General features: G+C 45.0%; 1 protein-coding gene across 1 annotated transcript in view; it reads right to left on the reverse strand.

Annotated features, from left to right (window-relative positions):
• Positions 1-9,390: 9,390 nt before the first annotated feature.
• Positions 9,391-27,813, reverse strand: part of LOC310771628 (serine/threonine-protein phosphatase with EF-hands 2-like) — a gene marked incomplete at both ends in the record, with an annotated part of 19,786 nt that continues 1,363 nt past the window's right edge. Inside the window, 12 exons of the mRNA XM_083631924.1 lie at positions 9,391-9,575; positions 10,158-10,245; positions 10,377-10,543; positions 12,267-12,373; positions 12,908-13,050; positions 13,671-13,856; positions 16,860-17,207; positions 17,311-17,460; positions 18,952-18,988; positions 19,255-19,421; positions 23,249-23,295; positions 23,469-23,583. Coding sequence (XP_083488050.1) covers positions 9,391-9,575; positions 10,158-10,245; positions 10,377-10,543; positions 12,267-12,373; positions 12,908-13,050; positions 13,671-13,856; positions 16,860-17,207; positions 17,311-17,460; positions 18,952-18,988; positions 19,255-19,421; positions 23,249-23,295; positions 23,469-23,583 — 1,740 coding nt within the window. The remainder of the gene's footprint in view (positions 9,576-10,157; positions 10,246-10,376; positions 10,544-12,266; positions 12,374-12,907; positions 13,051-13,670; positions 13,857-16,859; positions 17,208-17,310; positions 17,461-18,951; positions 18,989-19,254; positions 19,422-23,248; positions 23,296-23,468; positions 23,584-27,813) is intronic.

Below are 27,813 nucleotides of genomic sequence, written 5' to 3' on the forward strand. Positions count from 1 at the left end.
TAATAACAATAATAATAATAATAATAATAATAATAATAACCACGCAAGGGGCCATTCTAACACCCCTGGCCCATGGAGCTTGTCTGAGCATCAGCTAGAATGAGTGTTACTGCACAACTTTCAGACCGAAGCCAGACGGCCCAGGGAATGCTGACGTCTTTTCCGTGTCAAGCTACCCGGTCTTAATACACCACTTCCTGTGCTCAACGAATTTCAAAGTAAAATGCCTCTGGCATTTCTTCAGAAGCAGAATCAGAATGACTTTAATGATCCCCGAGAGGAAATCGGGACAAGTTACAGTAGCTCGCTCACAGAACACACATAGCTTAAAATAAAATAAACAGTAGTAAATGCAATGCAAATGCAGTATTAAGCAATAAGCAGAAAAACACAACATAGCATAGAATAACTACTAAATGCGCTAGAAGCAAAAAAAAAAAAAAGAAAAAAAAAGTGGAATGTCTAAGTAGCAAAATACAAAATACGTCAGGCAAGTATACGTTTCGTGTCAATTATCATTATTGCACCCTGGACTATATTAAGTCGGCTTGCCCTATATGTTACACGTGGCTCAGCCAGGCACAGTTAACCTATCGGCTGGCTCAGTCTCAGGGAGACTGAGCGTCTCCGAGGTGCTCTTTTAAGAGAGGCATTAAATAGACCAATGGCCACAGGCAGGAATGATTTCCCGTGCCTCTCCGTACTGCATCTAGGTGGAATCAGTCTCTCACTGAACGTACTCCTGTGTTCGACTAGCACGCCGTGGAGTGGGTGCGAGTCATTGTTCATGGTGGAACGTAGCCTGGACAACGTTCTCTTCTCTGACACCGCAGTCAGAGAGCCCAGATCCAGCCCCACAATGTCCCTGGCCTTACGGATCAGTTGTTGAGTCGTTGGCATCCGCTGCCTTCAGCCTGCTGCCCCAGCACACAATAGCATACAGGAAGGCACTAGCCACTACCGACTCATAGAACATCCTCAGCATGGTCCGGCAGACGTTGAAGGACCTCAGCCGTCTCAGAAAGTAGAGACGGCTTTGCCCCTTCTTAACCATAAACAATACCAAAGCTAAAATAATTGATACAGTGTCACGCTAGTCAGGTAACAAGAGGCTGCGAACCCCATCGCTATATGTGGCCAACCATAACATATCACTGCGAGTTGCAACTAGCAGTCCATGGTGCACTTGCAAGGCGGTGAAACCATCGCTTTCTCTCACTTGTTTATTAACCAGTTTCTTTATATCTCATGCATTAAGCACTACATTTCAGCTGTTGCCGCCAGAATGAACCGTTCGCCCCATGGACCTTTCAGTCTGCCCAGAGTGCCCGAGATGCTACGGCACTCCAGCTTCAGCGCTTCTCCAAGCCGGTTCCCGTCAATCACCGTGAATCTGCCCAGACTTCCCCGTGGTCTGGCCCCAGCTGCGCCAGCAGGGCTATGAGCAGTCCGTAAGCAAGCGGGCGTTTGCTCGGGGGGAAAAGATGGTCGCTATCTGATGACATCATCACCGGCCGTCACCGCCCCGGACCGGCCCCTCGGCTCCCCTGTTCCTCATCGCACCTTGTCACCACATGACAAGATCCTGGTTCACCCTGCACCTCAAGCAGACGCTCCAGCAATGCAACCTCCCGACGAAGAACTACTCCAGCCACTCCTTCAGGATCGGAGCGGCCGCCGAGCAAGGAGTGTCCTTCGCCTCCCTCCAGCAAATGGGCCGCTGGTCCTCATCGGCATTCTCCAGCTACATCCGCCCGGAGCAGGCGGCCATACTGGCGGCCCAAAGAACCCTCCTCCCTTAATCGGTGAGCATGGCAACGAACAGTGTCCCGGACTTTAAAATGTCTCGTTGGTGGTGGCTCCCCGTAAGCATGGCGCCCAGTAAGGCGCAGTAAATTCCCCGGCTCATTTTTGGGGGGGGGATAGAGAAAGAGAGAGTCGGAGAAAGTCAGGGTAGTTGCGCCAAGGCAGCCAAGTAGGCCAAGCCGGGAAGCGCCAAGTCAAACATTAATGTACCAAGATCAAAGGCCGACCGAGTTGGGAGCGCCAGCCGCAAATAGCTTGTAAGTCGCTAAAAAGGTCGAAGGCAGGAAAAGTACGTACCAAGATCGAAGGCCCGACCGAGTTGGGAGCGCCAGCCGCAAATAGCTTGTAAGTCGCTAAAAAGGTCGAAGGCCGGAAAAGTACAATCGCGAAGCGCCAAGGCGGCCAGGTGAGCCAAGCTGGGAAGCGCTATCGCGAGGTGCCCGACCGAGTTGGGAGCACCAGCCGCAAATAGCTGTAAGTCGCTAAAAAGGTCGAAGGCCAGAAAAGTACAATCAACTACCGGCGCCTGCAGATCTCAATTAACCTCCGGTAATCAGATCTTCCTTTTGGGGGATCTCCTAGCCTATGCAGGTGCCCTCCTCTTGCCTCAAGAGCAGCGCCACTGGCCAATGGAGTCATGCGCCAAAGTATTTGCCATGCATGCCGATTGCTAAATAAAGTTAGTCAAATCCTACCAACTGGCCTCTCATGATTGAAGTGAGGTCTCCAGACCATATTTCAAGCAGAAGGCCACTCATGCATAATCCGATCATCCCCTGATGACAGTCAAGTTCTAGCATAACGTAGTCATTCAAAGCCCTAGCATGACGCCTGCTATGACGTCAGATAATCCTCATATATATAGCAAGGGTTCTACGTCACCTCTCTCTCTCTCTGGCCGATTATAGCAGCAGCTAGCTCTCAGCAGTCCATTTCCCTTGAAGCCGTCCTCCGAAGCGTTGTTTTGCCCCACCCACCTCCCCAGTCCGCCACCAACGAGTCTTGACTCCTGATCCCCCACGGGGGGGGGGGGGATCTCCTAGCCTATGCAGGTGCCCTCCTCTTGCCTCAAGAGCAGCGCCACTGGCTAATGGAGTCATGCGCCAAAGTATTTGCCATGCATGCCGATTGCTAAATAAAGTTTGTCAAATCCTACCAACTGGCCTCTCATGATTGAAATAAAAATTGGGAAAATAATAAAATTCCACAAAACGACTGCATCTCTGTATATCTCTTTAACCAAATCACACACATTAACGGAACACTCCGCCCATTTTCAACCAGCTTTGTATCATTAGAACATCAGTAGTATATCAGAAAACTGTAAACTGTTTTGAAGTCTGTCATTTAATTTGACAGTTATTGAGTGTTAAAGTGTGGACCAGTGACATCACTGGTCCACACTAACTCAAATTAATAACTCATTAACTCAAATCAACTCTCAATAACTGTCAAACTATTCATCATTCATCTAGTTTGACAGTGATACAAAGCTGGTTGAAAATGGGCAGAGTGTTCCTTTAAGCTATTCTATGTGATCTCTTTTTGATGACTAATGTAATCTTTTCCCCCCCACTTCCTTTCACTGAGCCTCCCCTGAAACTGCTTGGAGCCTCCCACTTTGAAAACCCCTGCGCTAGAGCAACTTGTAACTGTCATGATTCAGCTTCAGCTTCAATCCATGCGATGTCATCATGGTAAATAAGACTGTGGTTTGGCTAAAGGCACTGATGCATTGGAAGGTTGCTGGGGCGAAGACGCAAGCCGAAGGACATCCAACAGGAATTCAAAAGAGAGACCTAAGGGTGTTGTAACCTGACTCTGCCAGATGGGGCGGTATGGCACCCCTCCATCTGGCAGCGTCAGGTTAAGGGTGTTGTGGAGGCCAGGATCTATCTTAACGTGCCAAAAGCTGCTGGCCTGCTAGGGTATTTCTAGGTGGTTTGGCTGTATTCCACAATGACCCTGTGTGTGTGTGTGTGTGTGTGTGTGTGTGTGTGTGTGTGTGTGTGTGTGTGTGCGCGTGCGCGTGCGCGCGTGTGTCCACATGCATGTGTCTCTCTGTGTCTGTGGGTTGCAGTCAATGTGCACATGTTATAAAGATTCTTGCAGCAATATTAATTTGATGTAAATAATAATAATAACAGTAATAATAATTATTATAATCATAAACTCTCCTTCCCCCAGCTGGGTTATGGTCATGTTGCCCTTTGAGGAAGTGTACCAAGCCTGAAAAGTTGAGGCATGATTTTAATGATAATTTCAGACCTGCAGGCTGAGCGCTGACAGACATTTATGTGATTAAAAAAAATCTCCACAGTGTTTTGTTAAGACCTGTTGAATCTGTGATCATCTGACACGCAAGTATTCAATATATAACGATATTTTCTGCACGTCTGCACATTTCTGTTCAAAAATCATCTCCTATTAGATGCTTGTGTAACACACATCACATCACTGGCAAAAGAAAGTACCGCATGTCTTGTATCAGCTTACAGTACCAAGCATTCCTGCCCCACTGTTGATGAATTATAGTTTGGTGATATGGATTCACCATCTGGTTGGAGCAGAATACAACATGGGAAAGTTGTCTCTAACTGTGACCCAGTTTAGGCCTCAGTAGGAAAAAAGCATTGGAGGAGTTTTCATTCCATGCATGTCTCTGACACTTGCTGGCGGGTCAGGGTACTGCTACACCACCTGCAGTACTTCTTGTTCAGATTCGATGTTTTTAATGACAAGTACAGAGCAATAATCGTTTTCATGTTTATCAATGGAGATCGGTTTGCGTCTTTAATGTCCGGCCAGGTCTTTAATGTGGGCAGTGGTGGCCTAAAGGTTAGAGAAGCGAGCTTGTAACCGGAAGGTTGTCGTTTCGATCCCCGCCGGGACCGGCAGGATAAATCTAGGTGGGTATTAAAGTGAAAAGCAGCACTTGCCCCTCCCTCATTACCACCACTGAGGTGCCCTTGAGCAAGGCCCTTAACCCTGACAGCTCCAGTGGAGCTGCTCAGTAGCCAGCAGATCAGACTGTGGTTTTACTGTTCAGCTTCTAGGTTATGCATGAGTGTAAAAACAGTTGGAATGGAAACTGATAAGTACTATAGGATTTCTGATAATAAAGTCAGAATTTCTGAGTTTAAAGTCAGAATCTGACTCGGAATTCAAATAATTCTGACCTAGGACCTGTCATCCTTGCTAAATGGTAAATAGCCTGTCTTTATAGAGCACATTTGATATAGTCTATCAAAGCACTTTTACATGAATACCTCACATTCACCCATTCACACTCACTCACATTCACACACCGACGGCGTCTGTAGCCATGCCATGCGCCAACTGCTCGTTGGGAGCAGTTAGGGGTTCTCAGTGTATTGCTCAAGGACACTTCGACACGCTACCGGGAGGAGCCAGCCTCGAACCGGGAACCTTCCGATTCCCAGGCGACGGCTCTACCTCCTGAGCACTCAGGAGGGAGGCTCCTTGCTTGATAGTCTGTTGGCCCCACCTCGGCCTGGACGTGCTACAACTTCTTTTGATCGACAGACTGTGCAGATTGTGCATCAGAATGTTTTTGCAGCAGCCAACAGACCACTGCAGGTTTACGCAGAATGTTAATCTTGTCTGGGTTTGAATTAAACTCCTGTGTTGTAAATAATCAACACTATGAATTTAAATTCTTATGACCACAAACAAATTGCAATGTGCCTTCGTGCCAGCCGAGATTCCTGTCTGTTTGTCTTGTGTGTCTCTCTGTCTTTCTCTGCTTCACACAGAACAGGTGGCAAGTCAACATTGTTAAGTATCTCAAGGCCAAGCTGGTGCAAAGGAAGATAAAACGCTAGGTTCCCAGGCCCTGACAAACACTACCTCTGACAGCATCCTGTCTAGTCACTCCTACCTCCTCCTCCAAGCAGACCGACGACAGAAGCAGCCTCAAGTCTTCATCGCTCCACGCTCCTGACATCTGAGTTTGCACTGCAGTCCACCTGTCCTGCACGGCCACCATGTCCACTGTCTTCTTTGTCCTGACGGTCCTTCTGGGCTCTTCACAGCTGATGGCGTTCGTCCTGCATCCTTCTGAGGAAGAAGAACCTGGAACACCTGCAAGCTCTCCTGTTATCAGGCACACCAGGTTAGTATCAAACGAGTGTGTCAGTGTTTTGATCAAGTGCATTATATATATTTGAGACCAAACTCCAGAGGATTCTCCAACAAATATGAAATGTCACACTTGGCTGCAGAGGTCAAACTATTAATAACCTTAGAGCTCCAGACTAGCAGTTTATCTTGCAGATCATATGATGGTGTCATATAACACATCGTATGCTGATCCTTGCTTGCAGCAGCCATTTTCAAATGGGCAGGGGGGACATTGGAGTCTGCCTGTGATAAGGTCATGGTGACCAGAGATATTGTGACACTGATGGCCAGAGCCGTAACAAGCATTAGCAGTGTAATCAATCACTTCTCAAGACCAGGAGATCTCTTTGGCTTGGCTCGGGCAAAGAGCAGAACTGCTTCCACACTTCACTGGAGAGTGTGGAGAGAACTTGCATGGACCACATGTCAGTCAGGTTTAGCAACTGCACCTGGCACATATTGGCACACAGAACTAACTATTGACCAATTGTCATAACTCATGCAATATTTGTCTTGATTGATTGTAAGTCTTGCAATGAATTAATTCACCAAGCAATTAATGACATTTATTTTGAAACAAATCTGGTGTTATGCTTTTGTATGTGGAATATGGGAATATGTTTCCATTGACACATAAATATTCAATGTTCATCCACTTTTGACAAGCATAAACTGACAGGATGTTGCTGAATGACTGTAATACAAATTCAGCTTCAGTTGTTTGTAGAAAAGTGTCCATTATTTCTTCTATTTCCAAAATAAGTGTCATGTATTTATATTATTATTGGTTTGTATCATTATTATATTATTGTTATTATTATGATGTGTCTTAGTAACGTGGCTGATGTCATGTGCAGGTGCCAGGGTGAGTCCTTGCAGTTCATCAGGAAGGCTCTCCTCAGGGCTCTCAGCCTGCAGACGGAGCCTCGGCTGCCTGTTGGTGGGCTGAGCAGCATCAGAGAGCAATGGAAAGACACCTTCACTGGCCTTTCTATCACAGCCAAGGACACCGCAGGTGGGTGAAACCCAGCATCAAGAAAACATGTCAACGCTTTACCGGCTATTCCAAATCAACTCAAATGAACAATATAAATATTACAGTTTTAATACATCTGATACTCTTTCTTTTACTGTTGGTTTTGTTCAATGTCCACTTAGTTCCTGCTCTGTCTGGCTCTGTGACACCTGCTGCTGTGAACAGTACAGGCATGGAGTGCTGCCAGATGACCTCTGAGATCTTCCTGAAAGGTGTGTGTGTGTGTGTGTGTGTGTGTGTGTGTGTGTAGGTGTGTGTGTGTGTGTGTGTGTGTGTGTGTGTGTGTGTGTGTGTGTGTGTGTGTGTGTGTGTGTGTATGTGTGTGTGTGTGTGTGTGTACTTGTGTAACCTGTGATGTCATATCTCTTGTAATACCTGACAGATCTGGGCTGGGACAGCTGGGTGATCTATCCTGAGAGCCTCACCTTGGTCCAGTGTGAATCCTGCAACCCTCTGCTGGCAGACGACACTGTAGCTTGTCCATCAGACCCCACCAGTGTCCAGGAGACCCCCTCACAGGTACAGTCAACACTAGTATATACGCACAGACACACAGACACAGACACAGACACACACACACACGCACACACACAACATACATAGTGTGTGGTGTGTATGTATATATATATTATATATATTTTTTTAACTAAATAGACTTTAACCATGATTAAAGTTTTACTCAAAAATTTCACATGCATCAAATGTTATTGATGATATTGACAATGATAATTTATGTAATCTAATGTGTATCTTTCCACTGGAAAAAGTTGGTCCAGTCTGTATTCTTTAAGGCTTTTGAAAAACTACTTGCAAGAATAAAATAATATAGGCTAAATGTGATTTGTTTATTTTTGTCTAATTTTACTTTGTATAGCACCCCTTTTTACTGCCTGCAACTTGATATATTTTTGTTCAGTCTTGTTGGACAAACTAATAGCCAGAATTGTTGTTGAATCACCGCTGCCAATCCCTCTCCTCACCCATGCCTCCTTCTGTCTTTGTCCCTTCATGGCTCCAGATGCCCTGCTGCCAGCCCACCTCCCAGCAGATGGTACCCATCCTGTACATGGATGACTTCAGTACCGTGGTCATCTCCTCTGTGCAGCTGACCCGCACATGTGGCTGTGGGCCTGCAGGCAACCTCCAGCTCCCCAACCAAGAGTAACGCTGGTTTCATAGTCCTGTCTGTGCATGTGAGTTCTCTGAGCCACCTGGAACACGTAGACAAATCTTCAATAGTAGTACACCATGTTACACAGATATGTAATTTAGCAGAAAGTCCAAGGTCTGACAGGTATGACATAAAATATAGTGAAACACTAAAAGAAAGAAATGACCATAATATAGGCCTGTCTTCTCTCACCAGCACTTCCACTGCTCTTTCAAGTGACTGTTCCTTACATTTTAAGTATTTATCTCAATTGTATGTTTGCATTATATTTGTAACAGTAGAGTTCTCTTTCTATGCTTCTGGGTCCACTACTCTCCTTGACCAGCATCTATCAGTCTGTCCATTTTCACATCTGTTCTCCTAAAGTATATGGATAACACTAAAGCAGAATTTATTAAAATAATACATTTAATAAATAAATGTTTTTTGTATACACATTCACAAATTTTTCAGAATTTACACAAATTTACCTCACAATTGTTCAAAGATTACTAATGCCAATTTGATCTCAGTGAGGAGTAAAATACACAATTTCACTATTTAACCGATATTTTCAGATCAAAGGCATTGTGTTTTATTGTTTACTGCTATGCCATGTTGATAATTTGTATTGATTACATGATTTGTTGCTCACAGTCTTTGAATAAAGATGATTAAATCAACATTATTATTAAAGGTGTACGTCTTTTGTCTCATACAGTTCAGTTTCTGACCAATCTGGGAACCCAGAGTCTATTTTTATTTAAAAAAATAAATAAAAATAAAATAGAAATAGACTCTGGGTTCCCACATTGCCACCGCATGACCACATAGTGTGGAAACATGGAGACAATTGTCATTCAAATCTCCCCACACATGGTGATCATGGTGAACCAGTCTACCCCAGACAATACTTAGTACTAAAACTTTTTCACATCAAGGACCCCTAAACTGACACAAATTAGACCATGGACCCCCATTCTATACGATTTGGTCCCAGGGTCCCCCATCTGATAAGATGTTTTTCTTGTAGAGGGTTTATTACAGAAAGTGTATGAAACCCATGACCAAAATAGTCATACATTCTGTCACGTTACTTATGGATGGAATTATAGTGAAAATAATATTCACCTTTTTGCTGGGGACCACCTGGGAACCCCTTTAAGGACCCCACTTTGAGAACCACTGACTTAGTATGTTCTATGCAGCAGCAGATCAACATGGACCCCCCTAACATGGTGCTGCTGCTCCAACTCTACATGTGGGTACTGGGGTCCACCAGCCGGAAGGCCTCCATGAACTCATTGATATCGATGCTGCCATCCTTGTTGAAGTCCATGCTAAGGGCCAAGTCTGCGATGGCCTCGTCACTGATCTCCGTCTTGAGATGGGAGCTCAGGAGTTTCCAGGTCTGATGGAACTCCTCAAGCGAGATCAGACCTAGAAGGAGAGAGGGAGAGATTCAAGATTCAAGATTATTTTGGGGAAATTTGTCTTGGACATACAGACTGCCACATACAGTCCAACAGTGCCATAACAAAACAAAAAATAACAAAAAACAAGTCGTGCATAGCACACTAGTGGCGACATGTGCAAAGCTACAATTAAGGTGCATATATTAATCAATTACAAGTACAATCACTTATGACCTGAGTTTAGGAGATTGACTGATAGGCCTTCGTTGTACACTTTGCAAATTTGTGTAAGTTAACTTTAATAATTTCGACTCACTTGCAGAGTCTCATATTTTGCTCCTTCTCTTTGAGGTTGCGCTTAGAATGCTTGGTGTGTTTTATGAACAAAATACTTTTTTTTTCAGTTTAAACCCCCACCCCAGAGATTTATGAATGTATCTAAAGATTATGTCATCCATTTCTGTACAGCCCTTGATCATACGCCCCCTCAAGATGTGGGTGTATTCTCCAGTATTCCCTGTTGCAGTAGGCTTGGAGAGAGAGTCAGGTGCTGTGAATAGATGAGGCAGTAATGTTATTTGTATCTAGGCTAAGGTGCTTTACTGACCTGAGTGATCTGTGTCTATGATTTGGAAGATGGTCTCCAGGTTGGAGTGGTTTTTGTACATGGTCTCCAGGATACTGACGTTGGACATCTGTCACGCAAGAGACAAATTGTGTGTTCACCATAGTAGAAGGTATTAATGCCATCGTTATATTTACATCAACATTGTGTGTGTGTGTGTGTGTGTGTGTGCGTGCGTGCGTGCGTGAGGAAAAGGCGGACCTCTGGCTTGGCCTCAGTGATGGACAGCTCCCTGAGCAGCCACTGTTGGTAATCCAGCAGACCATCGTGGGTGTAGTCGCCAAGCTGAGAGCGCAGCACCCTCCAGGGCAGACCCAGCTTCAGCACCCTCTCTGTGACACCGGCCCAGTGCTTTAGAGAGATCGTACCTATAGGAGACGGACAGGAGAGGCGTTGTTAACGGAGTCACTTTTGAGCAGTGTTTGGGGTAACACATTACAAAAGTAACATATAGCATGTAATATATTACTTTTAGCAGTAACTCAGTAATATAACTTATTACTAATAGGATTTGAGTAATATTATACCAGTTACTTTGTCAAGTAACAAGTTACAAATTGAGTTAATTTCTTTATCAAAGCACAAAGAAAGATACAATCATTCCCTAATCAAATTGTGTGTTTTTACACAAATAACCACTATAGATGACAATAACAAAGGAAAAGAATAACATTTAGAATTTTGGACGGTTTGGACTGACTTCAAGACGGTTGCAATTATATCTTTCGGGATGGTTCCAGGGCAGCGATGTCATTCTGCTGCTATACTGTTATTTTGGTGAACGTAATGCAAAAGTAGTGTAATAAGTAATGAGTTACTCTACACAGACAGTAATATTGTAAAGTAACTTATTACTTTCAAATGAAGGTAACTAGTATGTAGTATATTACATTTTGAAAGTAACCTGCCCAACACTGCTTTTGAGCCATGATTTACATTTTGATACACTGCCACTAGATGGTGTTGAATAGGCACGCTTCTGCTGTGTCATATTCTTATATTCTCAAATACACTACAGCCGCATGCGCTGGGACGTGTCATCAGTGATGTTATCTGGGGTCGTAAGGTGTTTCGGGTCTGTCAACATCATACACCCTCGCCCAGTAGACCCAGCCGAGGCCAATTAAGACCCCGACTCGCGTCCCAGAAGCCGCTCACGGATCAGCCTTACTACTCTGTCTGCAACGTTGCCCGCGGGAGGGGTAAGCGAGAACGCCCAATCCGCTGCAATAGAGCTAGTGCTACGCCGCAGTATTGGCCCTTCGGTGCATGGAGGATCTAGGCTCTGTGGGTTACTCCCGGCCGTGCTCCTCCTTCGTCTCACCAGACCCTCCCGTGGCAAAGGCAATCCAGAGGCTGAGAGAATGCCTCAAGGACGCCTCAAGAGGGCCTGTGCGCTGCACGTCATTTACCTGCGTCGAGCACCTCGCTCTAGCCTGAAGGACCCCAGGCCGCGCCGATCTTTGCGCAGATTTTCAGGAGGCTAATCCGTAGCGTTTGTGGATTTCTCCCTCACGAGAGAGCCAAGATGGGGTGCTAATCCCATCCCGTACCGGTTGCCGTCTCTCCGGCCGTCAACTGTCTCTCCAGCTCGTCACCAAACTATACTTGGTTGTCACCTAGTCTTTCCTAAGTGTCACTGGCCAGAGGCAAGCCAGGATTCTATATTCTCAAATACACTACTGCCGCATGCGCTGGGACGCGTCATCAGTGATGTTATCTGGGGTCGTAAGGTGTTTCGGGTCTGTCAACATCATACACCCTCGCCCAGTAGACCCAGCCGAGGCCAATTAAGACCCCGACTCACGTCCCAGAAGCCGCTACGGATCAATGACTTGGGTTTCAGACCACTTCCCCATCATCTCAACATGTGCAAATGGAGGCCAAAGACCTGACAGCAATTGTGATGTGGAGACGTTTGCTTGCAGAATAGCTAATAAATGTAGCGACTATACTTGATTCACTTTGCCTTTCATGTTTGTTGTTGTTTATCAGGTTATTCAAGTGGCACGGATGTTAGACAGATATAGTGCAAAGTGTCAACAATCACCATGGCTGACTGATTTGCAACAGTCGGTCTGGTTTTAGTACCTGTGTTGTGGGGGTCGTATTCCTGGAAGGCACCGATGAGATCAGACTTATGCACAAACAGCTGTTCCCTCAGCGCTCGCAAAGCTGATCTCTCTATCTGACTAACACTGACAAAGGACAGAAAAGTAATTTGTCATATTTGATCTAATACTGTATATAAATCTTAGAATCACAGAGACAGCAACATCTTTAAACACATTTATGAGACATTTTTATTGGCTCATCACATTGTCTCAATTGAGCCTGGTTGCGCATGTGTAATTTCTCAATGTGTTCTCAAGTATATGTTTCTGTCTTCGTGTGTGCCACCCTACTCTACTTTCTTTGATACAGCAATCAGTAAATAACTCAAAATGTTCTCCTTGGTACAGAAATGTACCCCATTGTCTCCCCAATTGTACTCCCCAATCCACCCCACCCGCCGATCTGGGGAGAGTTGCAGACTAGCACATGCTTCCTCCGATACATGTGTGTAGTCGCCAGCCGCTCCTTTTCACCTGACAGCGAGGCGTTTCACCGGCAGGATGTAGTGCGTGGGAGGATCACGCTATTCCCCCCCAGTTCCCCTCCCCCCAAAAAGGCCACCCAGGCAGAGCCCTGAAATCCGAATTAATTGTGTGTAATCTCTTCATGTGGCCTACCTTTGTCTGATGGTGAGATCTCGACTGACTCGGCTGGCCTGGTACTGAATGAAGTGGGGAACCAGATCTGGGCCCATTCTGATGTATGCTCCTCTGTTACTGCCCACCTCATAGTAGTTAGACGCTGAGAATATAGTCAGCACCTATAGGCACAACAGAAGAATATAGTCAGCACCTATAGGCACAACAGAAGAATATAGTCAGCACCTACAGGCACAACGGGGCATTTGGAACTGCATAAAAACATGGTGCTGCGACTCATGTCATGCATCTGGTTTTTGATAGATTGTTGTCAAAAGAGAGGCAAAGTGACCGCCTACTTCCTGCTTCAGCACTGTACCAGAGATTTTCATCCGCCATTTATTTTCCCATAGACATTTCATAAAATGCGTATAAAAATAGTTTTACTGGTTCAAACCAAACGGTACAGATATATTTAGAAACAGGAGAGATCGCATAATATTTCACTGGGACCAAAACGTAAAAAAAAAAATGCAGATTTAAAGAAAGAGTTTTTTTTTTTTTTTTTGGTCCGAGTGAAATGTTCTATGGTCTCTCCCGATTATAACGTTAGCTGAACCGTTTGGTTTCGACGAAGTAAAACTATTTTATAAGCATTTTACGAAATGTCTACGGGAAAATAAATGACGGATGAAAATCTCTGGTACAGTGCTGAAGCAGGAAGTGACGTTCCACTTTGCCTCTCTATTGGGAACCAGTATTTTGCTGGATGCACTTCATTCCTGCCAGCCCCTCTGCTCACCATGCGGTTGTGGCAGAACTCATAGCCATCCTGTTTGCACTCGTGGGAGCGGATGAGGAGCTGGAGGTTATGTCTCTTCAGCAGCTTCTCAGTGACGTCTGGACCCCAGTAACAGCCTCCGCCGCGCACCTCGTTGGGCATACAGCCATCCTGGGGCATGGGGTCACTCCACAACACGTCCACGATCTGAATGGCCAAAGGAGAGATCAGTGATACTAACGATTATTTACTACACGGTCAACTGCCCCCTCCAAAGAGGGCAAATCTGGCACAATGTTAACACTTTTTCAACAAGGGTAGCCTACATTATCTATGGGTTATTAATACTTCATAATAATTTAAGTAACCATTCATTTAATTAACAGTTAACTATTGTGTCTAGTAATCATTCACTTTTTTTTCAAGTATCCTTTGTCATCCCTGTGGGGAAATTCATCCTCTGCATTTGACCTATCCTCCACTAGGAACTTTCCTAGGACTAGGAGCAGTGATCAGCTGTGTCATGTCTTTGATGGCGGGAGGAAACTCATACGAACACGGGGAGAATATGCAAACTCCACACAGAAAGGACCTGGGAAGAACAAGGGGTTCAAACCCAGGATCTTCTTGCTGTGAAGCAACAGAGCTAAGCCCCACCCCCCAACCCCTTTTGTGTGTGGTAATATTACTACTAACTACAAACGGTGTTCATGCTAAATATAACTACCGTAAATTCCGGACCATAAGGCGCACCGGTATATAAGCCGCAGCAGCAAAATTGACTGTTTTTTACATATATAAGCCGCACCGGACTATAAGCCGCGGGCGTTTTGATGTTTAATTACCATATGTAAGGGTGCGTACACAGAGGGGATTGTCGGGAAAGAGATGGCTGTTTGGGGAAGCTCCCATTTATTAACATTTCAACAAAACAAAACAAAAGTCAGGTCACTAATCCCCAGACAAAATCACACAACAATAGCTATATGTGCAGCAAACGGCTGTAACCAGAGAAGTCAAGTCACTAATCCTCGTCTTCCTCTTCTTCCTGCGTACTGAAACCACCAAAGTCCTCATCTTCAGTGTCGGAAACGAACAGGTTCAGGGTGGCTTCGTCAACTCCATTGGCCAGTGGCGCTGCTCTTGAGGCAGAGGAGGGCACCTGCATGGGCTAGGAGATCCCCCCCCCGTGGGGGATCAGGAGTCAAGACTCGTTGGTGGTGGACTGGGGAGGTGGGTGGGGCAAAACAACGCTTCGGGGCCGGCTTCAAGGGAGATGGACTGCCATGGGCTGCTGCTGCTATGATCGGCCAGAGAGAGAGAGGTGACGTAGACCCTTGCTATATATATGAGGATTAACTGACGTCATGTTTGACGTCATAGCAGACGTCATACTAGGATTTTTTGACCACGTTGAGATCGGATTACGCGTGAGTGGCCTTCTGCTTGAACTATGGTCTGGAGACCTCACTTCAATCAGGAGAGGCCAGTTGGTAGGATTAGACAAACTTTATTTAGCAATCGGCGTGCATGGCAAATGCTTTGGCGCTTGACTCCATTGGCCAGTGGCGCTGCTCTTGAGGCAGAGGAGGGCGCCTGCATGGGCTAGGAGATCCCCCAAAAGGAAGATCTGATTACCGGAGGTTAATTGAGATCTGCAGGCGCCAGTAGTTGATTGCACTATTCCGGCCTTCGACCTTTTTAGCGGCTTACAGCTATTTGCGGCTGGCGCTCCCAACTCGGTCGGGCCTTCGATCTTGCTTTTCCTGCCTTCGACCTTTTTAGCGACTTACAGCTATTTGCGGCTGGCGCTCCCAACTCGGTCGGGCACCTCGTGATAGCGCTTCCCAGCTTAGCCTACCTGGCCGCCTTGGCGCTTCACGATTGTACTTTTCCTGCCTTCGACCTTTTTAGCGACTTACAGCTATTTGCGGCTGGCGCTCCCAACTCGGTCGGGCACGTGATAGCGCTTCCCAGCTTAGCCTACCTGGCCGCCTTGGCGCTTCACGATTGTACTTTTCCTGCCTTCGACCTTTTAGCGACTTACAGCTATTTGCGGCTGGCGCTCCCAACTCGGTCGGGCACCTCGCGATAGCGCTTCCCAGCTTAGCCTACCTGGCCGCCTTGGCGCTTCGCGATTGTACTTTTCCGGCCTTCGACCTTTTAGCGGCTAACGGCTATTTGCGGCCGGCGCTCCTAACTCGGTCGGGCCTTCGATCTTGGTACATTAGAGTTTAGCTTGGCGCTTCCCGGCTTGGCCTACTTGGCTGCCTTGGCGCGACTACCCTGACTTTTTGCTCTCTCTTTCTCTTTCCCCCCCTACCGTAATTACCATATGTAAGGGTTCACGCACAGAGGGGATTGTCGGGAAAGAGATGGCTGTTTGAGGAAGCTCCCATTTACCGTATTACCGTAACATTTCAACAAAACAACATAACACAACACCACCTTTGTTTATTTTTACAGTGCACACAGTGTCCGCGGTGTGGTGAAAAGAGGGCAAGAGAGGAAATTAAAACAGAAGTGGATTTATAGTTAGAAAGAGTGCTAAAAAAGAGAGATTTTATTTGTATTTTTTTTTTTTCTGAAAAAATCCATAGATAAGCCGCACCGTTATATAAGCCGCAGGGCCAAAAAACGGGGAAAAAGCCGCGGCTTATAGTCCGGAATTTACGGTAAGTATTAATTTATACATTATAGTATACAGATCCTTTCCAAAAAATTTGAATATCATGGAAATACCATGGATGACTGTGGGCTTCAGCGGATTGTCAAGCAAAGACGATTCAAAAATTTGGCGGAGATTCAGAGGGAGTGGACTGAGGCTGGAGTCAGTCATAACTGAGAAGTAACTGCTGATTTTCTTCACACTATTCTAATTTCTTGAAATACTGTTTTGGGGGTTTTCTGGAGGTGTAGGCCAAAATTATGAAAAATGAAACAAATAAAGGCTAGAAATATTTCACTTTGTGTGTAATGAATCTATAATCTATGAAAGTTTCACTTTTTGAAAGGAATTATGAAAAAAAAACGAACTTTTCCATGATATTCTAATTTTTTGGGAAATTATCTATATATGGTTAGTTAGTTAGTTAGTTAGTTAATGGTTATGGTTAACTAAGCATTAACTAATTAATGTACCCTTATTGTAAAGTGTTACTGGCACAACTGACAACAGAAGGAGATCTAGTGTCCTTCCTCTTAACTTACTTGCTTCCACTCATGTCCATATGTCTCCATTGAGTCTCCAGACTCTGGGTCTGAGTCAGAGGAGAGGGACTTCTTAAGGTCTCCATAGGACTGGTTGAATCCAGCCTTCCTGCGCCTCCTCTTCAGCTCCTCCTCCACTGAGCAGCTGACGCGACTGCTTACGGGCAGGTTGTGGAGAGAGCGGCGCTGGTGGTCACGCCTGGGAGCCAGGCCTGGTCCGAGGCCTGGCTCCCAGGCAGAGAACGTCAGAGAACGCACCCGGCACAGGCTCTCCACTCGCCCAGAGTCCCGTTCATCACTGTCCATAGCCTGACCGCTCTGCATAGATGGCCTGAGGGCTGACACATACTGCACGCATTCACATTCATTACACACATGGTTGGATTTTTGAGGGAGAAGAATAATATTTCCATAATACACTGATTGGGTGTTGTTGGGATTCCTTGCTTACTTTGTGCCTGTCCACTTGGGCGATTAGGTTCAGGTCTGTAGTGTCAGAGATCCCTCCATGCACTATCAGCACCTTTTGATCAATCACTGTGGCCAGAGGCAGCCAGCCGAAGATCTTCTGGAGAAGCTTCAGGATCTTCTTGCCATGAACCTACCGACCAAGTCAAGCAATGGAGGCTTATTGGACATTTCACATACAATCATGGGAATGATTATCCTCCTAATATGATTTGACAAAAAAAAGGGGGTATTGATACATACCCAGCCATTTCTGTCTGCATTATCACCTTAGGTAATCTACTCAACTAGATCTAATAAAGACCCATGTCCAGAAGTTAATCCGCTGTCATTCTGTTTCAGCTTCTTAATGCCAATGTTCCTATAGAGAGGCAAAGTGAACGTCACTTCCTGCTTCAGCACTGTACCACAGATTTTCTTCCGCAATTTATTTTCCCATAGACATTTCGTAAAATGCTTATAAAAATAGTTTTACTTGGTCAAACCAAACGGTTCAGCTATATTTAGAATCGGGAGAGACCATAGAGCATTTCACCAAAATGTTCTATGGCACAAACTACAAAAAACAACATTGAAAAAAGAGTTTCTTTAAACCAACATTATTATTTTTTTACATTTTGGTCAGAGTGAAATGTTATGCAATCTCTCCTGTTTCTAAATATATCTGTACCGTTTGGTTTGAACAAGTAAAACTATTTTTATAAGCATCTTAGGAAATGTCTATGGGAAAATAAATGGTGGGTGAAAATCTCTGGCACAGTGCTGAAGCAGGAAGTGACGTTCCACTTTGGCTCTCTATGCCATGACCCCACTTTAGACAAAATCTGGTCCCCACATTAGCGTCCAGCCGCGAGAGTCCAGCTGTTTCACGGACTCTTTTGGCAGAGAAATAGTGTGTCACCTCAGGGAAGAGAGACTGACGCACACATCATCAGTGTTGGGCAAGTTACTGAAAATTGGTAATTAGTTACAGTTACTAGTTACTTCTCTCAAAAAAGTAATTTAATACATCTAAAGTTACTAGTTACTTCAAAGTAATTAGTTACTAGGAAAAGTAACTTTTGCATTACTTTTAAAAGTCTGCTTCGATTGTTATTAATGCGCACATTATGTTAGTGTTGCTGTGCCACAGTGTGGCATTGAACATTCACTTATTGGGGAGGCTTATAATATATATATATATCAAGGTCATTAGCCTCTGGGGCTCTGGCTGCAGCTGGACTAGGACTAGGTCTGAGCATCAGAAACCGGATAATCCTCTGAAGTTGTCCCGTTATTTTCATGTCCTAAAGTAACTAGTAGTAACTAGCCCAGTTACTATTTTAGTAACTGTAACTGAGTTACTAAATTTGAAAAGTAATTAGTTAGATTACCAGTTACTGCAAGGAGTAGTTAAGTTACAGTAACTAGTTAGTTACTTAGTAACTAGTTACTCCCAACACTGCACATCATACATACTGAAATAGATTCAGTCTAGTTGGGGGCCTGGTACAACTATGTTCATACATGCTGGCTGAATGAGGTAGAAGCAGAATTGTAGATGGGTCTTTGTGGATATGAAAATTAGGCTAATATTGACTGAGAATAATGTGTCAAAACAACATGCACGAGACACAAGACCTACCCTATATTTCCCCAGAACTTCTTTGGTAAAACCATATCTGGAATAAATACAAGAGGAATGGACAGATTAGCATTCACTTGTAGGTTGTTGAGGTACATTGAATATTGTCAGGACACAACTAGCAAATTCACTCTATTGCATAAAGCATCTGTAAGTATACTGTGTGTGAGGAAAATACTAAACTAATACTAAACAAAAATATTTCAGCAGAGGCCAAACAAAAACACTGTATGTCATCGAATTGCCTTCAAATTATGGAGAACAAGAAGAAGGCCTGATTTGTGGGCCATCTACCAAGCTCACCTCAGGTTAACGATGTGATCCTCATGGTTCCCTCTGTTCAGATGGACATCATTGGGATAGACCAGCTTGAACGCAAACAAGATGAGAAGAATCTCCAAGGAATATTTGCCACGATCCACAAAATCTCCGTTGAAGACGTAGGGTTTCTCGGAGGAGGGCAAGCCATTCTGGACAGGTTACGTTACGTTACAATGTGAATGAAAGAGTAATGTAACATTCTGGACAGGTTACGTTACAATGTTAATGAAAGAGTAATGTAACAGCAAACCTAAATCTGTGTTAAGCCTGACATTTTAGGGGACATTCACACCAAAAGCGCTTTTTTCAGTCAGAACGCTATGAAAATCATGTTAAGAGCGCTTCCATTGTGCACAAAACACAGAGCACGGAGCGTTTTGTTTCTGCTCCATTTGTTTCCCCCTGCAGTCGCGTGCAGTACAGATCAGAACACAACGACCACACAGACGGTAGCCAGCTGGTTTTGTCTGTTTGATGTTGTTCACTGTCAACATGAAAGCCAGATTATTGCCAATTCTGGCAGCAGCGGAGGTTGAAAATCCCTCTGGAGGAGAAAATGTAGGATGAGTGAAAAAAGACGAGCAGGGCGCTTTTCCTCTAATGTTCAACTTTTTTCAGCTTTAAAACGCCCACAGCGCTCTTCCAAAAACAACAGACGCCACCAGCGCTGAAACGCCAGGTGCGTTCATTAACTCATTGAGTGCCAGCCACTTTTGGAGAACGGACGCTCCCAGTGCCAGAGTTTCAGAGCTTTTTTCAGTGATTTCTCGAGGCCCACAGAATATTGTGTGATATTACTATGTAAACAATGAACACGCAAAAAGAACGATGAGACTCTTTTCTATCATCAGCAAAAACAGGTTTATTGATATCATTTTCCGTTCTTTAGTTATCAGCCGGAGAAGATAGCTTGATTTAACAAAAAAGAGCAGTTTTTTTCTAGAAGCTGAGATAATGGCCCTTTTGTGAAATTAAACATTTCAAACACATCACTAGTCGTGTTTCCATTACCGTCAGAAATGCGCAAAATCTAAATATCGCAATAGAAATTGGGTAATGGAAACACGTAAATTTCGAAAAAGCTCCCAAATATCGCAAAACGTTTTTGCGCTCTCATGAGGTGGTTTTTCAGACGTGTCGATATAGCAGTTTATCGCAAAAGTGTAATGGAAACAGATTTTCCGCATTTGCACGTCATGTGACCCATCTTCTCCTTTGGAAAATGAAAGGAAATTAGGGAGAAAGGGTTTGATAAACCGTGGCAAAACCTTCGCAGCAAGTGGAAAACTTTGAAGCAACGCTACCTAGCAGAAAGACGTGTTGTGCAAAAGCGGAGCCAGAAAATAGATCATGTTTAATGGGAGAAATCGATCCATGCCTGTGTGCGCGCATTTGGCACAGCGGCGAGATGATCGGCGGGATGAAAAGCACACCGGTGCGGTGCTGTTGACTGAAGTGATTAATACATTACACACGTTTCAGGTGCAATGTTATAATTATAATACACGATATTCTGACTATTGCACCATATCAGCCTTTCCCCCCCTCCTCCATCTCTAAAATGGGACAAGTTGTAGGCTACCTTTTTTTTCCTCTGCCTGTCGCGCTCACTGCATTCACCGCAGCCCGCAACATGTTCTTTTGAATTGATAATCAGGCTCGTTTATATGCATTGTAACTTCATGTTGTGATTTGCATTGACCATTGGTTGGATTTGAGCATGCAAGGGACGGGATATGGGGCAGATCCGCGTGCGTAATCACTGTGGCAGCTGCTGGTAACGGGAATTGCGAAACTCAACTTCAATGGAAACGCCTACAAGTCGCAATTGTACATTGTCGAAGTTGTAGAAATATCGCAATTATTTTGCGAAAAACTGTAATGGAAAGACAGCTACAGACTCTGAAGCTAATTTTCTGATGTAGTCACACCTCAAAAATAATTTCCTTCAATAAAACAGTGAAGGCCAGGGAATTTTGTTTGGCAGAATAATATTTTTAGCTGCAACCAGCAGCGCTGGCCCCTGCGTGTGCTGCTGGTTGCAGCTTCTTTGCTTTCTTGATTTGCTGCTGGTGGGCATCGGATATTCTGGCTTGCGTTTGCCAACCCTGTCCTGCTGCCTGGGTCTGTCTGGGTCAGTGTTGTGTGCTGCTCTGCGTGTGCCCCCCCCCCCCCCCCCCCCCCCCGCCGCCCCGCCCCGCCGCCCCGCCCCGCCTCAACTGCACACTCCTCCTGTATGGGAGGTGGCTCTCTGCTGAATTTGCTCTGCACTGTGAAGGGTGCGCGACATCCAGCTTTTTTACAGCCTTCCGCGTGTGCTTGTCACCGGCTCCTATGCTTCCAGTTGAGAATAATAACTCCACGGCTGATCATGCGAATGGGCTGTCGCAGCGGACATGGAGGAGCTCAATTGTGGGAGCAGATTGGCTGCTGCGGGCACATCTAACGTTAAAACGCTTCATGCATATCGATGCATACGGATGCGATGCGATTTCCGTTTCCCCAACGACTTATTCTCTGTTTTTCTCTGCCTTTCTGTTAACCTGGAGAGCACTGTCGCCACCTAAGGGTTCTGTAAAATAGGTTATAGACCTCCATTAGCTACAATAGTTGTACAGGAAATGCGGAAGGCTTTGATCGACGTCCCACCGTCAAAAAACGCATTGGACGTCGAAAGACGTCCGTGGCACTCTACGTCACTATTTAATTGGACGTCGAAAGACGTCCATGGCACTCAATGAGTTAAAAGAGGAGCATGTCTAGCGCGTCCTTACATAGAGAATGAATTGCAGAAAGACGCTGGCAGCTCCAAAAACGCTTTTGGTCTGAATGTCCCCTAATGGTAAAAAGCATGTTGCTGAAATTGCCATCTGCTATCGGCTAATGTTTGGTACCAGGTGGTATAACCTTCTATGGTACCAGGTGCTTATATGGTACCAGGTGGTATAACCTTCTATGGTACCAGGTGCTTATATGGTACCAGGTGGTATAACCTTCTATGGTACCAGGTGCTTCTATGGTACCAGGTGGTATAACCTTCTATGGTACCAGGTGCTTCTTGGTACCAGGTGGTTCTATGGTACCAGGTGGTATAACCTTCTATGGTACCAGGTGGTTCTATGGTACCAGGTGCTTCTATGGTACCAGGTGGTATAACCTTCTATGGTACCAGGTGCTTCTTGGTACCAGGTGATATAACCTTATGGTACCAGGTGCTTCTTGGTACCAGGTGGTATAACCTTCTATGGTACCAGGTGCTTCTTGGTACCAGGTGGTATAACCTTCTATGGTACCAGGTGCTTCTATGGTACCAGGTGATATAACCTTCTATGGTACCAGGTGCTTCTTGGTACCAGGTGATATAACCTTCTATGGTACCAGGTGCTTCTATGGTACCAGGTGGTATAACCTTCTATGGTACCAGGTGCTTCTATGGTACCAGGTGATATAACCTTCTATGGTACCAGGTGCTTCTATGGTACCAGGTGATATAACCTTCTATGGTACCAGGTGCTTCTATGGTACCAGGTGGTATAACCTTCTATGGTACCAGGTGCTTCTATGGTACCAGGTGGTATAACCTTCTATGGTACCAGGTGCTTCTATGGTAACAGGTGATATAACCTATGGTACCAGGTGCTTCTATGGTACCAGGTGATATAACCTTCTATGGTACCAGGTGCTTCTATGGTACCAGGTGATATAACCTTCTATGGTACCAGGTGCTTCTATGGTACCAGGTGATATAACCTTCTATGGTACCAGGTGCTTCTTGGTACCAGGTGGTATAACCTTCTATGGTGTACAACAAGTGGTGACATCACCTGACACCAAAGATCTGCCACTAGCAGATGGCAATTAAAATGTTATGGAAAGCGGATTATCCCTCGCTGAAAATATGTTGTGCCAGACATGATGGTCATTGTTAGTTCACCACAGAGCGATCTGCATGTTGTGGTTCGATATGTTTACCCACCTTATAAAATACCAACAGTAGATCTTCAAGGTGCCCATGTAAATCTCCTGGAGCAAAACAAAACAAAATCGCACATAAATATTTGTTGGCACTTTGCATAGATACAGTAGGCGTGCGTGGATACTATGAATTCCTAGAAATATAGTAGGAGTAAAAAAGAAATGTACGGTATGAGAAAAGATCAGCAAAATGCGGCTACGAGATGCCGGCGGCCGTGTACCACATATGGTGATCTCCTTGGAGTGGCAGGTAGAGACATGGTTGATATTGGGGAGAATTCTGAGTAGCCTCCACGCTTCTCCAAGAAGTTGGAGAACATATCGAGAATGGAGCTGCTACTAGGAAAAAAACAAATGCGAATAAATGGGGCGCTGAAGACGATATTTTGACAATTAGAGGTATTTCTGTCAATTAGGGGTGCACCGATCGATCAGCACGCAATCTGTATCGGCCGATTTGGACCTCAAATATGTGATCTGCTGTTTCCGATATTCCTTTAATGTTGCCGATCGCATAGCCGATCCGCAGAGTCAATTGGTGTAAAAAACAACAACACATGCGCGCACCCCTTCTCAGCAAGTAGCTACACATGCGCACAGCTGCACACCCCAGTTCTCAGCAAGTAAAACACGTGGAGCTCAGCCCTTTCTCTCAGCGGAGTTTACTCGCCTCAAAACATGTCTGCGGTGTGGCAATTCTACACAGTGTGTGAGACTGATGCCTCATGGAGAGGGCCGTAGCCAGGGTTCCGAAATAGGGGAGGTCCAGCAAGGGGAGGCGGAAAAAATTGAGTTTTTTTTCCCCCCTTTTTAAGCCATATTTAGAGTAATATATCATTTTAAATCAACATTAGGATTATACTGTTGTGATGTCATTATTCAGTATATTCTCTTTCATGTCACCACCTGCTCAGCTCTCCTGTCAACATAATTGTAACTAACAAACACAAACTGTTTTAGCCAAATTCATATCAAAATGACACCTACAAACACAGGTACACAACCCAAGCCGTACACAACACACAAAGTTACTTAGACAGACTAGACACTTACTTTCTTGGTTGTTGCTAAAAAATCTGTCAGTGTGTGTCACTCACTGTCTGTCGTTCACTCGCTCACTGTCTCGCAGCTCGCTCACCTTCAATTATCTCGCCAGGCAGACAGACAGTCATCACTCACCACCATGCTGCTGCTCTCTCAGAATCAAGTTACCGCGGACGCGGCGTCAGATGACTTCCTGCCTGTCCTGCCTTTCGTTTCAAAATAAAAGCGATCCCGTGTTTTTCATGCTTTTCCTGTTTTCCATGCAGATTGTTTTATTTTTTTACAATCTTCGTTCTCAGGACACTCTACAATTTTCTGTTCCCAAAGTCCGAACTGAATTGGGGAAGAAAGCTTTTAGGTTCTCTGCACCCACCGCATGGAACAGTCTGCAGTCTGATCTTAAACTTAATAGCTTAGTAACCTTAAATGGTTTTAAGGCTATGGTAAAATCTCTTGAGAACAGGCTGTCTGTATGCAAATGTTTTATTTGATCATTTTAATGTTTTTCAATTGTATGTGTTTATGTGTTTGTTTGTTTGTTGTAACTTTGTGTTGCTGCTGTTTCTTGGCCAGGTCTCTCTTGTAAAAGAGATCTTTGATCTCAATGGGACAAACCTGGTTAAATAAAGGCTAAAAAAAAAAAAAAAAATCTCTGAAATATTAAAAAAATCTCTGAAATATTAGGGGAGGTCCGGACCTCCCCATCCTCATAGCTAGCTACGGCCCTCATGGACCTCCACCTCGTGGAGGAAGCCAGGTGAAAAGTTTCAACACGACAAATTTAATACGCCACCTGAAGACCCGTCACGCAGCGCAGCATGGCGAGTTTGTTAAACAGACCGCAGAGAATGAGAAAAAGAAAGCAGAAAAAACACCACAGCGGCTGCTGAGACAACCCACTTTAAGCTGGGCTCAGACTACAGGATTCTGACAATCTTAGCCGATTTTGAAATCTGGCTGTGACACGCACTACAGGAGAATCTTCCCAGATTATCTTCCCTAGAATCTCAAACATGCACACACTACAAGATTTGTAAATGTGGCGCACCACGCACTACAGGATATTATTAAGATTATCGGCAGGATAATCACCTTGATGCCCGGCCATACGAACCTGTTTCGTTTTTGGGGTTCCAGCAGTGACCAAAGCGCTCCGCCCCCACCTCACCTCTCTCTCTCGTTTCCTCATTTTCATGCCCGTCTCGACAAACAAATGAATCTCACGGTAGTTAGCATGCGTGTAAACAACGCGACTCTATTGTCTGTACAAGTGAGAACACAAACATATGGCCTACCAAAATATATTTCCCTGCTGCATGTCATGAGATCGGCAAAAGTTTGGATAGACTGCATTGCTTCCTGCAGCAGCAATGCCTTTTCCCCCCACACTGCCTGATAAGACAGGTAGGAGATTACAGCCTCTGACTGGCAGGGGCTCAAAACTACGATATAACAACTTTTTATTCATTGGTCATTCATTGTGATATAAATGAGTGACATTTTCCCCCAAATACTCGTGGTTCTGTGCTGTTGGTATTTGGTAGCCTATAATGCCTGCAGTGCAGCGCATCAAATGAGCCGCGTCAATTAACGACGGGAGTCTCGCGCAGCAGCAGAATGATGTATTCGCGCAGATTTTCAGTCCTAAATATCAAACATGTTTGATATGATCGGGACGGCCCCGATGAGGCTTTGAGCAGATCGGGAGGCTTAAGATTGGATCTGCAAACAGCTCACACTACAAGATAATCGGTGCCGAACGTCGGGCCCGACCAAGCTTGGCAAGCTGCCAGGCCAGATTTCTCCTCCGATTCTCGGGAGGGGTGAATCGGGCATAAATCGGCCCGAAAATCCTGTAGTGTGAGCCAGCCTAGAGAGCACCAACGCATATAGCCGTGATAGTGGGAAGGCCAAGGCCATCACAAGAAAAATTATGGAATTCATAGGGCTGGATGACCAGCCATTTAGCGTGGTTGAAGACATCGGATTCAGACGGCTGCTCGCCCATATTGAGCCACGCTACACCCTCCCAAGTCGCAGGTATTTTACCGATGTTGCCCTCCCCGAGCTCTACCAGGCAGTGTACAAACACATTGATGACATTCTGAAGGAAAACGTTTCCTCATTCAGCTTTACAAGTGACATCTGGAGCTCCGATGTCAGCCCCATGTCAATGCTGAGTTTGACAGCCCAGTGGATTGATGCAGACTTCCAACTGCGTAATGTGATCCTCCATTCACAAGAGTTCTCTGGCTCTCACACTGCTGCAGCGCTGGTAACGGCATTTGAGAACATGTTCCAGACATGGAATATCCCGAAAGAAAAGGTGCATGTCATACTCCGAGATAATGCCCGAAACATGGTTAAAGCCATGCAAGATGCAGGCTGGAAAAGTTTGGGATGCATGGCCCACACGCTGCAGCTTGCTGTAAATGAACGAGTGCTGTCACAGCGCAGCATAGGTGACATCCTAGCTATAGGGAGACGCATCATGGGCCACTTTAAACACTCTCCCCTGGCATATTCCAGACTTCAAAATGTGCAGAAAGATCTCCAACAGACTCCCAAAAGGTTGCAGCAAGACGTCGCCACCAGGTGGAACAGCAGCTATTACATGCTGCAAAGCCTGCTCGAACAAAAACGGGCGTTGAGCGCTTATGCAGCCGACTTTGAGCTACCTGCCTCCTTCACTGCAAACCAGTGGGGACTGATGGAAAACATAATATCCATACTGGAACCGTTTGAAGAACTCACACAGAAAATAAGCAAAGTCTCCACAACTGCCGCTGATGCCATCCCTTCTGTGATGGCTTTGAAACGTGTCCTGGGCAAAGACGTCCCCTCGGACCATGGCGTGAAGACTTCAAAAGCCACACTGCTGGAAGCTGTCACCCGCAGATTTGCCGACATAGAAAAAGATCCTCTCTACAGTTTGGCAACTATAATGGACCCAAGGTGAGAAAAACATTTGTAGAATAATCAGCAAAGATATGTAGCCTATAGAATAAATCAGCCAAATATAATAAATAAACGTCTAAATGAACGCCATAGGCTACTAAATTAATGTATTGGATTAGTAGATTAGGCTACTATTCCGTTTAGGCCTATTTAAGATTAGGCTACATAAATAGTCTTCTTTTCCTATTCTATGGAGGTCTAAATCACCACATAGGCTACTAAATTAATTTGATGTTTTCTTTGCTTCAAATAAAAGATAGGCTATCAGTTTAGGCCTATTTAAGATTAGGCTATAGTATAAAATAGTCTCCTTTGCCTATTCTATGCTGGTTTAAAATAACAACATAGGCTGCTAAATTAATGTGATGTTTTATTTGCTTCAAATAAAAGATACAAGGACAGATTATATTCCAGCCAAGTGAAGGCAGAAGTCAAGGGACAGCTGTTGGATCTGCTGGCGGAACCAGACCCCGACCCCGACCAAGCACCCACAGCTTCAGCCGAGTCAGACACAGATGAGCCAGCCGAGAAGGTGCCACGAGCCGGTTCCATCTCGTCGATGCT

Source organism: Poromitra crassiceps, assembly GCF_964638095.1.
Source record: "Poromitra crassiceps genome assembly, chromosome: 2".
In the NCBI taxonomy this organism is placed as follows: Eukaryota; Metazoa; Chordata; class Actinopteri; order Beryciformes; family Melamphaidae; genus Poromitra; species Poromitra crassiceps.